This window comes from Lynx rufus, unplaced genomic scaffold (assembly GCF_022079265.1).
Source record: "Lynx rufus isolate CCGP_SWC_20201006 ecotype Redwood Valley unplaced genomic scaffold, mLynRuf1.p SCAF_4, whole genome shotgun sequence".
Taxonomy (NCBI): Eukaryota; Metazoa; Chordata; class Mammalia; order Carnivora; family Felidae; genus Lynx; species Lynx rufus.
Window position 1 is genome coordinate 84,431,972 of NW_025814856.1, and position 15,886 is coordinate 84,447,857.

Sequence of the window (15,886 nt, forward strand, 5' to 3'; positions counted from 1 at the left end):
TGGAGCAAAATTAAATAAAATAAGCAAAATAAAATCTAGTAAAAATTTAAAAATAGGCCCTTTTATAACTTAGTTTTGTTAACTCACTAACTCCAATGACTAGTCTAAATTGTTTTAAGTAAAATATCAGTGATTCATACCTCATGAATATAATCACATTACTTCTTCACTAAGAGCCAAAATACACTGATAGTAGCATGGTGCTGCTTCTGCATTTGTCAAAGAGAGCAATTTTTAATTTCTAGAACAGCCTGAAGCCACTTCCCTTGTAGTTTAAATTTTAATCTCTGTAGCTAATGGCATCTTCATCTACTCCACAAAGCTATCCCAAGTCAGAAAGCTCAGAATTATCTTTGACTATTGTCTCCCCTTTACCACTATCTCCCATTCAATTGGACATAAATTCTGATTCAACTGCCTTTAAAATATGTCTCAAGTTCATGTCCCTCCATTCCAACTACTGATACCAGACCTTAGGCCTTGTTCTGTTTCTTCTCCACCCAATACATACCTCAAACCAAATTTCCCCCTTGCCCTGCCCCTGAAAACAACAACAACAACAACAACAACCACAACCACATTATGCTTCTCCATTTTTCAGACACCTTTCAGTGGCTTTACTCACCTAAAGAACAATGTCCAAACTCTTTAAGTTTAGGTTTGAGGCCTTTCCTGATAGGATTCCAAGTTTCCTTTCTGGAAAAATTTTTAGTTGCCACTAGGGGCACTCAGGTCCCCGTTTATTTGGCCTCAATGACCTGTATTTTGTTCTCTGCACTGGAGGGTCATTTTTATCCTCTCTGACCTTTGGCCATGCTCTTCCTTCTGCTTTCTGCACCTCCCCTCCTGAAATCACACTCACACTTTAGGGCCAATGTCAAAGATCTTTCATGCTGTGAAGCACGCCCACGCCCAGCCATCTTCCATCTCTAGGCAGTAACACTTCCAACTGAACTGTGCTAACAGTTTTATAAAATATTTTCATGCATTATCTTCTTTAATTCTAGCCACCCTAATGTAACATATGACTGAATCTGAAGGAAAGTTAACCCCAACCCTCCCATAAGGAAGTGAAAGCAATGAACTTGGGACTGGAATCCAATTCAGTCCTCTTACTCCAGGATCCACCCTCTTTATATGCTACTGCCCTGCTTCTTCTTTTCCCTTGTAAGTACTCTAAAAGCAATTTGTTTATTTCTGTATCATTCCATTAAAACTCAGTGTTTTAAGGTTAGCTTTGTACATAACTGCCTCTCCTGTTCTGTATTCTTGGATGGTAGGGTCTGACCCTTATTATTGTATTTACTTTATTTTTTAATGTTTATTCATTTTGAAAGAGAGAAATCATGAGAAGGGAAGGAGCAGAGACAGGGAGAGAGAGAGAGAGAGAGAGAGAGAGAGCGAGAATCCCAACCAAGCTCCTCACTGCCAGCACAGAGCCTGATGCAGGACTCTAACTCACTAACTGTGAGATCATGACCTGAGCTGAAACCAAGGGTCAGAGGCTTAACTGACTGAATCACCCAGGCACCCCTGGACCCTTATTATTTTAATTCCAGAACCTAGCTTTAGCATGACACAAAACAAAAATATAATGAATAATTATTTACTCAATTCATAAGTTAAAGATCTTAATTTACTAGAAGATTTTTATAATGGAATAAAATATATTTATGTGACAAACACAGAAATTCAATCATAACACAAACATGTACAACACTATCCCTCTGTTTTTGTTTTGGTTTTTTTTTTTGGTTTTTTTTTTTTTTTTTTTTTTTTTTTTGAGAGAGAGTGTGAGTTGGGGAGAGGGGCAGAGGGAGAGAGAGACAATCTTAAGCAAGCTCCATGCTCAGCACAGAGCCTGACATGGGGCTCAATTCCATGATTCTGAGATCATGACCTAAACCAAAATCCAGTAAACCAACTGAGCCACCCAGATGCCCCACCCCTACCCATCTTAACCATGCATCCCCTAGAGAGCAACTGCCTATCACCTTTTACTAAATGTACACTTCTTGAAGGAGCAGGATGCACATGCTATTTCTATTTTCTTACCTCCTGTTCACTCTTCAACACTATGACATCTGGTTCTCCTGCTTCTTCCACTCCATGGAAATGACACTAAACAAACGTGACCTCCATTTTTGCCAAATACAATAGAACCATTACAGACATCATCTTTAACCATTTCTGCTGTGTCTACCAGTGATGACCATTCACTCAACGTTAAGACAGTCTGATAACAGTCTTAGGTTCTTTCCTGGGATCCCTTGACTTCAAAACCATAGATGCCACAGTATTTTTTTTTTTGTCTTTTTGCCTTTACATTCTTTTGTCGGATGATCTCATGCTCCCTAATCTACACATTCAACCCCAACCACTCTTCCAAATTTAAGGCTGTAATAGTCAGATGCCTATTTGTTCCAGGTACCTCATATTAAATAGATCCCAAATGGAATTACCTTCTATCCACATTTACTCCCTGCCTCTAGTCTCTGTAATGATTGACACCAGTTAACAGAAACTAGAAAATCAACCAAGGTAACCTCTTTCTTTATCCCTATCCAATCAGATACACTGACAATTTTACCATCTATATATATTTCTTGAATCAGTTCCCTTCTTTCCCACTCCTACCCTCATTGTTATGGTTCAAGACCTCAAAACCTCTCTTCTGGGTAAGTCTGTAGCCTCATAAATTGTCTTTCTGCCTGTATCTTCAACCTCCTTTAATTGGGTCTTTTGACTGACTGCATGTGCTCCATGAAATGTTGCCTACATTTCTCCTCACAGGGAAAACAATGGACAAATATGATCTTCTCAATCCTGTTCTTAAAACCTTTCAAACATAGAGAAGCAAATGAGCCATAGAAGTTAAGATCATTGACTAGGTTTGAATCCTGGCTCTGCTAATTATTATGTGTCCTTGCGTGAGTTTTTTAATCACTCCAGGCTCCAGTTCTCTTATCTGTAAATGGGCTTAATGACAGTAGCTACCTTGTAGAATAATATGAGGATTAATTAACATTTATCTAAAGTGTTTATCTGCCTGACATACAGTAAGCACTGCACAAATGTTTGCTATTAATAATAATAATAATAATACTCAGTGGCTCAACATTCAGTTCTATATGATGGTTTGGCCCACATCTAATCCCCCAAAGTCATTAATTTCTAATATCTATATTAAACTCCAGACTTTGGTGCTTAGAACCTCTTTATCACATTCCTTGAAACTTTTAATATCAATGCCTCCTTGCTTTTTCTCAAGAAGTGTTTTCCTATCTTCCTTGCCTGATATACTTTATGTACTATTATATATAGTTTTGAGGCTGTACCACACTCCAGGCCCTGGGCTATGCATATTATAAAGGCATTATAACATTTATTCTTCATAACATCTTTATGAAGTGGGTTCTGTAATGATACCTATTTTACAATGGATGGAGCTGATTTATAAAAATGTAAAACAATTTGTTTGCTCCCTGACTGCTTGAAGCTTGGCCACCATCATGAATGACATAGTAACTATCCGGACCAGGAAGTTCATGATCAACTGATTACTTCAACAGAAACAGATGGTCATTGATATTCTTTATCCCAGAAAGGCAACACAGTACCTAAGATAGAAATTCTGTATAAACTAGCCAAAATGTACAAGACTATGCCCAATGTCATCTTTGTATTTGGATTCAGAACTCATTTTAGTTGTGGCAAGACAACTGCCTTTGGCATGATTTATGATTCCTTGGATTATACAAAGAAAAACAAACCCAAACATAGACTTGCCAGACATGGCCTGTATGAGAAGACAAAGATGTCAAGAAAAAAGCAAAAGGAACAAAAGAACAGAATGAAGAAAGTCAGGGGTATTACAAAAGCCAATGTTCATGCTGGCAGAAAGAAGGAGTAAAGAAAAGATTCTGCAGTGACTGTGGTGACTGTGCAGATTTTTCATGTGAGAATTAATAAACTAAGAACTTAAAAAAATAAAACAATTTGTTCAATTTATGTCTAGTATGGGGCAGAGCTGTGACTGGCATCCACAACTTTGGTCACTAAAGCTCCATGCTCTTGACTATTACACTACACTGTGAAATTCCTAAAGTGGAATCAAGATTTACACACCCTTTGGGATGCCTGACCCACATCACCCACGTCGGACTCTATGCTGCACAAGGGGTCTGCTTGGGATTCTCTCTCTCCTTCTGCCCCTCTCCATCCTCACACACTCTCTCTAAAATATGTTTTTAAAATAAAAATACAAATTAAAAAAAAGATTTACACACCTTTCTATGGTCATTATCTAGCACAGTGCCCAGAACATATCATTAAAAATATACACATAGAGTTTATGTAACTACTTGAACTGAAATCCATGATGTCGAATACTAAGAACGCCTAACCATTATTTCTTCTACAAAATGTTTTCTTTTCTTATTTTTTATTCTGTTTACATCACGGAAGGCATATTTAAAAGATGAAAAAATATTCTCAATAATTTTTAACTCAGATCACACAGATATACAACAGGATGTAACTACTTGAGGGTATGGATGATGTCTTAATGGTTATTCCTCTTTTTACCACCAGTTTCTATTTCAGTGTTACTAGAGAATAGGTTACCAATAAATGTTTGTTAAATGATAAGTAAATGAATTCTAGTCCTGGAAAAATGGACGTTGGAACATTTTTGATGAGTCAGTTTATAATTATATACACTCCTGGATCAATGGCACAGACATTTGTAAATATTTTATAATTCAAAAAAAATATTTCAAGTTGGTTTTGGCATGCATTGTGGGTATATTTTTGTAGCTGATTTGCTTTCTTGATTATGTTCTATTTTGGGTAATGTTAAAATGAACTTGTGTTCCTACATTTTTACTTCACAACAGTTAAAATTTTCTGGAATTTAAAACAGAAGTCCAACCAGAGCAAACTAAATGAGGTAACGGAGACATACCTAGAATTTGAACTTATCTAACAGGAAAATACACCTTGGTTTATTCTTCAAATAGATTTCTCTTTTCAAAAAGAAGATCTTCACCATTGCTCCCAAAACAATAAAATAGGAATGAAATATCTATTTTTATAACATTTTAGAGTCGTATCAATTAGAAGATTTTGGTTGCAAAATAACAGAAAACCCAACCTACCTAACTAAACCCAACTAAACCTAATGGTTTAAAATATCTTTTAATATCTTAAATACTTTAAAATATCTATTAATAAATAAAATAATAAAATAAAATAAAATAAAATAAAATAAAATAAAATAAAATAAAAATCTTAAAATGCCTATTACTTCAGTAACAAGAACCCTGAGATTGGGCTGGTTCTGGGTTCATTATTTTAGCAGTTCACCAAGGAGCTAGTAGCTTTTTCTCACTCTGTTCTACCAATCTTCACCTTTTGGGTAGCTCTCCTCATGAACACAAGATGGCTATAGTTGCTCCAGGCATCACCTCCACATGCAGCAACTTTCACAGGCAGAAATGTGAATAGCTCTGTCCTGAATCTTATTTTAAAAACTAAAAAAATTTCTCAGAAAGTCCCCAGGGGGATTCACCTTACTTTTCACTACTTAGAACTGGTTTATAAGCCATTTCCTAAAACAATCATTGGCAAAGAGATGAAATTACCATGCTTGGTTTACACTAGTCTAAGTTCATCCCCTTGGGATGAGGCCATGCTAATATGAAACACATGGCATAGCAGCACATCAACATGTGGATACTTGAACAAAACTGTCATTCTGTTAGTAAGGATGGAGGCAAGAAGAAAAGAAATGCATTCCAGTAGAGAATCAACAATGTCTCCTTAATAACTCTGTGGTCTTCTAAAGTCTGTCTGAAAACATATTCAACTAAAGCAAAGCATCTCCTTAGTCAATGCTAGAAGAGTCATCGTGATGCTTTTCACACTATACAATGAAGACTTCCCAATTATTTTTAAAAAAGCATTTTCTTGATTCTTAGTAGTAGTTTAGCATATTGTTTGAGCTATCAACAATATCATTAATTTTACATAGTTTTTCTTAGACTTCATAGTATATGTGCACTTTATAGATCCATATACAGTATCACTCCATAGTGAATTAATCTGACATAAAGAAAATGGCTTTGAATTTAACACATTAATGTAATTCAAAATATTCTATTCTCCATTTCATAACAAAATCTCTTAGGATTCAGGCTAATTAAACTCGGGTTTCTTGACATCTTTAATTTAAGGCAATACTATTACCTGTATTTTAGCTAAACATTTGCAAGTTAGGCATCATTTAACCTATTTTTAAATGATTACTGCTTTAGAATTGTAATACACCTTATATCCATAGCAAGTTCGATCGGGTCCTCTTACCTTTCTCTGAGACATCTAAACCAATGAAAATTAAAACACTGTAAATATGTTATCATGATGATGACCAAGCATGCCTCTTGTCCCTGACCCATCTTTTGTTACTTTATCATTAGGGCCTTCTCCCAGGCATTATGTAGTCCATCAGCCACTTGGCCATGCAAATAAAAATGATCAAATTCCAAACTATTAAAACCTGACTTCTCATTATCACTTCTTAAGAACTAATATACGTGAAATGTATAAATCATCTGGGTACTTGATTTCATTATGTCTTTATGGTATCCCACTATCAGAGCTAATAGGGGTTAAAAAATACCACTCACAGGGGTGTCTGGGTGGCTCAGCAGGTTGAGTGTCTGACTTCGGGTCATGATCTCATGGTTCATGAGTTCTAGCCCCACATCAGGCTCTCTGCTGGTAGCACCGGACCACTTCAGATCCTCTGTCTCCCTCTCTGCCCCTTCCCCCACTCTCAAAAAGAAATCAACATTAAAAAATACCACTCACAGTTGAAAATTAATAGGTGACTATGCAAACTGTTCAGCTAGATTTGTCACACATGGAAAAATTTTATGTAACTCTTTCTCTAAAGTAAGATTATATCCTCACATGCACATATCTTTCTGGGACTGTGGATTTAAAAACTGGCATTAAACTTTAGTGTTTGAAAAATGTGTGTGGGCACCCACATGCGTGTGTGTGTATGTGTGTGTGACATCCATGTACACAAAGAAGAAGAAAAGTAAATCTGTTGTTCACTAGAGTGATCTTTCACCCTGAAGGGAAGAAAAGCATAGGCACTTTCAACCAAAAAGGAAAAGGAGATTCAGCTATAGACCTTTCAGAAGAAATACAAAGGAAGGTTTTATTACTTTAATTGCAAAGAGATAAGAGCATATTGATAACATTCTTGCACTTCTGGGTGGGGAGGGTCAACTTCTATTTAGACCCCAGTCCTAACACCAAAAAAATGGCCACCCTCCAAGTACCTGATTTTCCAGAAAAGCGAGATTACAGTTATTCATGTTCAAGGTGCTTTTGGAAATAAGCCAAGACTTCTGGGAGGTTTTAGTGACCCTTTAAAAAGCCTAAATGCTAGCTACTATTTAAAGAAATTTTGTCTTTAACATCCTTACAGCACAGACTGCAAAGAAAGGGGTCAACCACAGACTGATCAGAACGCTTCACAGATGTAACACTGGACATTACATATCTCTGAAATTTGCTCATGCTTGCAACCCAGCCCATCAGATTTTGACAAGTTCAGGTTATGTTGCTAGATAATCTGTGGGTTTCTACAACATTTGTTATCCTTGTATTCATATAGATTCTAGCTAAGTATAAACCTTCCTGTGCACAGCAATACAAAATACTAGGATAAGCAACAATGCTCACCTGTAAAATAAAAATAAATGTTAAAAATTGTATGTATTTTGCACTTAACATTTTTACTCAAACTCTATGATCTATTAAGTGACAATGTAAAGAGCAAACCATTTTTTTATGCTACTCATATCCATGGCAACAAAAATAATTCAACATTACATTTGGGAAACTCATGTTTTAAGAAATTTCTTCAAACAAAATGTAATTTGAAAAATAGATAAATAAAATATACTTTTTTGACATTAAACAAGTATGCTTCTTCCTGCTTCGTTTCACGGTCACTTAATAAAATCAAGGTTATTTACAGAAAAATCTGATTTCACATGTACAAATTTCTCTAAACGCAGTTTAAGAGGGTCAAAAAAATCTACAAATTTGTCATTAGAAAAATAAGTATCTATAGAATGTCTTTCATTTGAAACTATAAATGTTTATATTTTCTTCTGTTACATATTTGATTTGGCCTATTACTGGATATATAATGACTGCCATGGTTTTGACACTGATTTTTTTAAGTGGGCCAAAATAACTGAAAATAACATAAAACTTCACATGTATTTCAAGGTAGAGCAAGCCAAATAATTACAAATTTTGAAACAAATCCAACCATTTATTTAAAATATCTACTCATTAGCCTACTGGATCTTTGAAAATTAAGACATGGGATGCATTTAAGTGAATATTCAGTCAGTGGTCAAATAAGAAAACTTTTTCTGTTTCTTCTGAAGTATCCAAATCAGTCAATGTTATATACTACACTTAATACAATTTTTTTAAGTTTCTAAAAAATTAATCTCCAAACAGAATTTTTTTAAGAGTTGATAATGTGTCAATGAGTGCAATAATGGAATATTAGAATAATGGAATTATTATTTCTCTAGGATGATATGAGCATTTTACAACACTTTTTAGCAGATGTGTATCTTTCATTAATTGAATTCAGTAATCATGAACTTGTTATTAAATTATCTATATAATATTAATTAAAATTTCCTTTCATTAAAGGAAATAACACATCAGTCCATACTGGAGATAGAAGAAAGAAAGCTGGGAATGAAATTAAATAAAACATTTTTAAAAGGTCACAACACTAAGAAATTTGTAAGACTCTTCCATATTTCTTGTCATGTAAATAGCTAGTATAGGTAAGAGATATATTTAAAAATTAATATTAAACACTGGAGCTTCAAGTTACAGGTTTCTGTTGAATTCAAAGATAGGGTTAATTCAACTAAAATCTTAAAATCATTGGGGAGCTGATGGTAGCTATATTGTTGATTGTTCTATCTCATAAGTATTAATTCAGAGAAGTATTTATATTGAATTGCTGACATTCTCACAAGTGCAAAGTAAGTTCCTTGCTGTATTTTATGCATTTTTATTATACATAGTGGACTGTGAACACTTATGAATTAAATCTGTTTGTGATTGCTCCTCTTTATGAGATACTTGATTTCTAGCTGAGAAGTCAAAGTTCATTCTTAAAACATGTACTTGTATCTAAAATAGTCCCATGTAAAAAGGATAAATAAATTCCTAAATTTAAATTCGTGAATTCTAATAGGATTTCAATGCCTGCCAAGCCTAGAGTAAATGATTCAATACATTCACCAAATGCTTAAAAGATATGGGTACAAAGGAAATAAACTACTCAGTGAAAACAAACAATGGCTAAAATATGCAAATAATTAAACAGTGATCTGCACACATAAAGGCAGCATCAGTTGGAGTTATTTTTAAAAGGTAAAAATATGTTCCATTCCAGTTAATAGTATACTCTTCACATTAATGCTTTACAAATAAAATGATTATTTTACTATACAAAAAAAAACTCAAGAATACTACTTGCAAATTACTCATACTATTAATAAGTCAATCATTTCATATATTTCAGTTAGTCTTCAATTAGAATGAAATATCCTGAAAGTTAACAACATTTCATGTGTCACTAGCTCAAAATGACCATATGTCTGGAATAACATTTGTGTGGAGTACCACTTACATAACACTCATTATCTGCCAGATACTACCTTATTTTAAATACATAACTTATTTAATATTCTCAAAGTACTATTACTACCCCAGGCTAGATAACTTGTTTATATTGCCCATACTAAGTGGCATACTCAAGATTCAAAATCAAGCAGTCTTCTTGGAAGACTGTTAAAGAACTACTACTCTATCTTACCTCTTGAAGGAAATGATTCAACCAGGGTCTGCTATGCATTTGAAAGCCAATGTTTTAAACTATAAGCAATCAGAGTTGTCAAATGTGAAAACTTTTTGCTAATTATGAAAGTGAATGTGTGAGTTTCAAGAAACTAAAAAGGAAAGTGAGCATAATAAACATGCCAAGAGATCACACAGTATAAATGTTAAGAGCTGAGATGGTGGCACTTAAATACTTCAGCTGTGATTTCATCCTGAGATGAGTCTCATTCAAAACACACACATAAAAAAGCAAACTGTCATATTTAACATTCAAGGTCATACCATTTAAATTATGTACATATACCAAAAACTACAGTAGCGTCATCCATAAATTATGCCCAAAGATAATTGTCTCATTAACCTGGTTCCAAAACATTAAAGATAATTTATTCTAAAATAATTAACTGATCAAATTGTTCTAACAGTTTGATTGTTTATTGGTCAATAAAATTCACATACCTTAAATTTTTATGAAGGAAAATCCATCTTTATTGGAGAAAATTTGACATGATTTGCTTTTACCTTTCCAAATAAAAAGTAGCACAGAGGTTTAACTGATACTAGCCTGAAGTCAGTCAAGAAGAAAGCATAACTCCTAATAAATGTGGATCTATTTTCCTTTGAAGAAGGCTTTGAAAGAAGCAATAGGAGGGAGAGCAATGTACATCTCTAGAACTGAATTTCAAAGGCCTTATTTGGCCCTTCTTCCACATGGGAAGAATTAGAAAACTTTTTGCCTTTTATTTTCCATTGTAAGATCCTAAATGGGAAAATAAGTCCAGGCTATGTAGGTCTCCATGTGGGATTAGACGCAGTGGCAGCCATAGTGCAAGGAATGTAGGACACAATGGTCTATGTAACTGGCTGCTGTGAACTTTAGTGGCAAACTTAAAAAAAAGAGAGAAAGAAAGAAAAACCTTTCGCACTTCAGCAAAGATCTCAAAATCACTCCAAGAAACTTCCTTCAACTGGGTCTACTGCACTAATGAGATCATGGAACAGATCTGCTAATTTAGAATTAAATGCTTTGATGAGGAAAGTTTATTATTATAAACTAAAAAGTCAGAGTTTATAAAAACAAATTAGATGTGACAATACATGGTATTTTTCATATATGACTCATCACTGTGTGGATTAAAAGCAGCTTGAATTTAATTAAATGGCTTCTAAGAATGGTTTTAAAGACATTTAAACAATGCAGAAAAATTACGATACATCTACTTTGTTTAGTATATCTTAAAATCCTATACTTCGTCCTCTTTTAAAGTTATAATTTAAAATTATAACAACTATTAGAATTGATAAGTCACTATACTGTATACCTGAAACTAAGATAACACTGTATAACTATGCTAGAATTAAAATTTAAAAACTTAATTTTTTCAAAAATGCTTAAAAATAAAGTGCTAAAATAAAAAATAAAAAAAAGTAAAAAGGAAATAAAATTATGACAACTATAATGCTAAATTAGCCAAACAAGTAAATAAAAATTGAGTAAACAATGCAATTTTATCTGGTGCGCTTTTTATTAATATTCTTATTATTTAAATGTCTACTTTTCTTTGGAAAATTTGCCTTAGTTTACCTGATTATGTATGTAGCTTCTGTTTAATACCCAATGTTTAAATGAATATTCAGAAATCAATCATCTCATTCACATTTTAAAAATAAAATTGCTAAACAAACAATGTTTAAGTTTTTCAGCTATGCCAGTTTGTTGCTTTTCCAGAAATAAGAACACTGAGCCAAGAGCTTCTAAATATTTTTCTGGCAAGTAAAATCTATAGTAAAACTCCAGACACACAGGTACCATTATCTAACATTCTGAAATCTTCATTTTGCTTACAATGATAAGTAAAATAAACCTGTCTGTTGTTTGACAAGGGAAAGAATGGTTTCAACAAGGGAACAGTATATATAAATGATGATATTTAGAAGAATATACAATAAGATTATATTTTCCACAAAAGCTAAGTGAGGCTTTTTTTTTCTTTCTTGGTCAATAATAACTCAGGTTGTGAACCAGGTTCCTGTGGAGGCTCTGTGAACATCATTACCAGCATCAATCATCAATGACCCAGTGAAGCCCAGAAACAAACAGTTAACAAAGAAAGAAAAGAGATTTTTCCCCTTTATGTATCACTTTATATTTATATATTCCATGAGTTCTAAAAGCAATACTCTTTCAAATAAAATATTATATAGAAGGTGGGTGATCAGAGGCTACCTTGGATCAAGTCATCCACTGCAAGATTTAAATGGCATCTGGTCTAGGTTCCTAGCTTACATAGGAATCCTGGCATCTGGTCACGTTGGCCTCTTCATAAAGACCCCAAATGAAGGGGGCTCATGAATTCACAATATAGCCAGTCCACAGATTTTTGAAAGGTTATGTTAGAAAGCTCATTTTCTCCTCCTCTTCCTCCTTTTGTCTCTCTTCTTTTAGCAAGCTCATGTTCTTAACACAGGCAAAGATGTTTCATCTTTTAAATTGTTCTATAAATTTACCTTAGTTTTGTCCTATGGTGTTATCAGAAGATAGTCAAAATTCCTTTTCTTACTTGAAAGCTTTTCATTATTTAATGATAGCTTTCATGCCCTCACTTTTCCAAGTTAAGTCTTACTATTAGATTTTATGGAATATAATACTCAATCATCTCCCTTTCTTTCTTTTTTGAATACATTCTTACTGCTAGAGATACACTTTGCCAGAGTCCCACTCAAAATACAGGGCTCAGAAAGAACACAACATTAAATGTGGGCAACACTGCAAATCATAATAAGACAATCATTTCCTTCATCAGGATACTATCATTAGTCCAATTTCACAACACATTAACTCTTGCCATCACTTCCCACTACAAATACCAAGCTCCTGCCAATAAAAGCGCGCTCATTAATCGTGTGGCGGGTTTCTTGGACTCAAAACCAGAACCTTACATTTGTTAACTACTGCCGTAAGATAATATTACGACATCACGTAAGTTAGCAGGAATCCCTGTATTTGAGCCTCTGGTGTGTTACACTGAAAAATACCAAGATACTCTATTTGCCTTCCTCCCTAACTCATAAATCTTCAGTTTTGTACAGTCCTGAGCTATGTTGACCTACAAGCCAATGTTTACATTAGCCTATCTCAAGTAGTAAGCCAGAAGATTCCCCAACGAAAACGTTTTCTCGTATGGCAATTGAAATTTAACAAATTCTGCCAGAGACTTCTTTTTCATTTGCTTACTTTTCAAACTGATTTTATAGAGAAGAACATCTCCCTACGAGTGTTTCTCGATGGTCGGCCATGTAGTAAGATTATGGATGGGGTTGTTCAAAATTCATGCAATGGCATGCTCAACTCCATCTCTGAGGCAGGACGAACACGTAAAGTCATCAACAAGAAGCCTTCAGCCTGATACGAATTTGCATATATGCATACATACAGCACATGAGATGTGCGTTTGAGCTACAGAACATACACAAATCACGTGAGGAAAACAAAGATTCGCTACTTTGGTCCTCTTTCCGAGAAACTTTCATCTCACTCTTCCCTCCTTCAGGACCCTATTCTCCTTTCAGCAAAAACAGAGTTAACGAGAGTTCTGTAAGATCCCAGTCTCCCTAAGTCCCCATCACAGCCTTCAAGTGAGGCTCATCCAAGCCAGGTTGAAGCTGAGGGAGCCTGAGCTGAAACCAGCTGGCTTTTCCACCCAGCTCCTCAGCAACACACCCCTCAAATTGGAAGCCAAAGGAGCCCAACCACAGGGAACTTCCACCCAGCAAGGGCAACAACCCCTGGGGAGAGAACATTCGGGTAACCGTTTCTCTCCTCCGACCCCCCAACGCTAGAACCCGCTCCCAGTGCCGCGCCTCATTCTCGAGCCTTCTCCCGCCGGCCAACTCGGGGTGAGCACTGGGGTTAGTCAGTGCGCACGTGACGCGCGGTGCCCACATGACACGACCGTGGGCGGGGGAGGGGGACAGAAGAGCGAAGCAGGGAAAAAGTTAAGGAAGACCCGTTAAAGCGCCCAAAGCAATCTGTCCCTTCCCTTCTTGGTCACCTAGAGGTTCAAGGAGGGATCCTTAGGGGACGGCTGAGGACCAAGGCGTCTCCCGTCCGGCTCCTGAAAAGGGGGGGCGTAGTTCTCCACTCGCCCCGCCACCCCATGTTCCTCCCCGCCCTGCTGGTGATGCCGCTGCACCCTCAAGTTGTTCCTTCCTCCCCTTTCCTCCCTCCCTCTTTCGTCCCTTCTTTCCTTCCGTCCGTCCTTCCTTTCCTTCCCCAAAAGCTCTTCATCCACTGCGGGCTGTGCCACTGACGCACATTCAATTTGCCCCGGGAGCTCGCCCGCACCTCTGAGGTCACACAAGGCCAAACACCTTCCAAAGTGGAGGATATAACTGCGCAAAGTTGCACGCCACACTGCAAACCTGTCCCTCCCTTCCATTGAGCACCCCTTTCGGACCCCCCCGCAAAGCTCACTCGCTCTGCCGGGTACTCCCTCGACCTCCCCCACCGTCGCGCCACACACCCCCTTCCACACGCGAGCCCACCCTTCCACTGCCCTGCGCTTGGAGCGGTCCAGCCGCCTGGCAAAGCACCGAGCAAGCCGCTGCGCTCACCTTGTTTGACACACTTGAGCCGGAGGGGGTCCTTGCAGTGTTTGATCACGGCCAGCACGTCCCTGATGGTGAGCCCCGCCACGGGGGTCTCGTTCACTTCCAGCAGCAGCTCCTCCGACACCAACTTGCTGCCGCTCTCATAGGCCACCTTGCCGGGCTTCACCTCCCCCAGGTAGGGAAACTGTCCATTCTCGGCGCCCCCCTTCAGTTCAAAGCCCAGCTGGCCCTCCGGGTTCCTGCCAATGACACTCTCATGGACTTTGCTAGTCCAGTGGCTTTTCTTTTTCAAGCTTTTGGACATGGCAGTGGGGTGAGTCGCCTCAGCTCCTGAGGGGTTCCCCTGGGGTAGGGGAGTTGGTGGTGAGAGAATGAGGATGCAGGAGCAAGGGGGCCAAGAGGTGAGAAGAGCAGACTTTGCCTTCCTCCCCCTTCTGTTCGGTGCTTTCCCTCTTCTTTGGATGGAGTGAGGATGATGAAGGGGGAGGATGAGAGGGACGGCTGGGCAGAGGTAGGAGAGCTTGGGTGAGGTTGTGCTGTCCCTTGAATGACACTCAAGGCTGTGGCCCCGCAGCAGAGGAGAGCTGTGGTGGCGGCGGCGGCAGCGGCGGCGGCAGCCTGAGCGAGCAGTAGCCGAGCTGGTGAGCGAGTGGGGTGGGGGTGGGGAAGGAGGGTAGGGATGCCGGGGGCCACTCCTGCGTGGTGCGAGTGGGAGCGCGCGCGCGCGCCTGGGTGTGTGTTGTTAGCTGATATCCATGGTAGCTGCAGTGGCAGCAGCAGGGTCCGTGTGTGTGTGAGTGTGTGCGTACTAGTTGTACTGTACTGGCAAGAGGGGAGGAGGCAGGGGAGGAGGGAGCAGGCTGGAGCGGGAGGAGGGCCGCGCGCGCGCGCCGGGTGGGGAGCCGCTTCGCCGCTGTCTCGCTCCCTCCCTCCGCAGCTTGACCCGGTAGTGAAGGCAAAGAGAGAGGCAGGCTGGGTCCGCCTGGCAGCCTACGAGAAGAGGCGGGAGCGGGAAAGGAGGGGAGCCGAGGCCCGGCGTGGGGAGGCCGGCAGGAAGGGCTGCGAGCCCTGCGCGGACCTTTCTTCAGCCTCCACGCGGCCGGGCGGCGCGCTAGGTTACTGCGCCGCGAGGACGTCCGGACTTCCTCAGACCGGGACTCGACGGGAGCAGAAAAAGCGAGACCCGGACTTGGGGCGCGCCCCCGAGCCCGGGGCTCCGGCGGGACCGCTGCGACCCCGCCCCCCCCGGCCCGGGACCCCGCCGTGGGAAAGCTCAGCTGGCGGGACGTGGCGTGGAACTGCAGGGGAGGCC

General features: G+C 38.6%; 1 protein-coding gene and 1 pseudogene across 2 annotated transcripts in view; one reads left to right on the forward strand and one right to left on the reverse strand.

Moving 5' to 3' along the window:
* MAGI2 (membrane associated guanylate kinase, WW and PDZ domain containing 2) overlaps window positions 1-14,878 on the reverse strand; it is a 1,354,570-nt gene extending 1,339,692 nt beyond the window's left edge. For both annotated transcript variants that reach the window (XM_047096111.1, XM_047096110.1), the window contains exon 1: window positions 14,578-14,878. In XM_047096111.1, the coding sequence (XP_046952067.1) occupies window positions 14,578-14,878 (301 nt within the window). The remainder of the gene's footprint in view (window positions 1-14,577) is intronic.
* Window positions 3,513-3,913, forward strand: LOC124524081 (40S ribosomal protein S24-like; annotated as a pseudogene).
* Window positions 14,879-15,886: the final 1,008 nt, after the last annotated feature.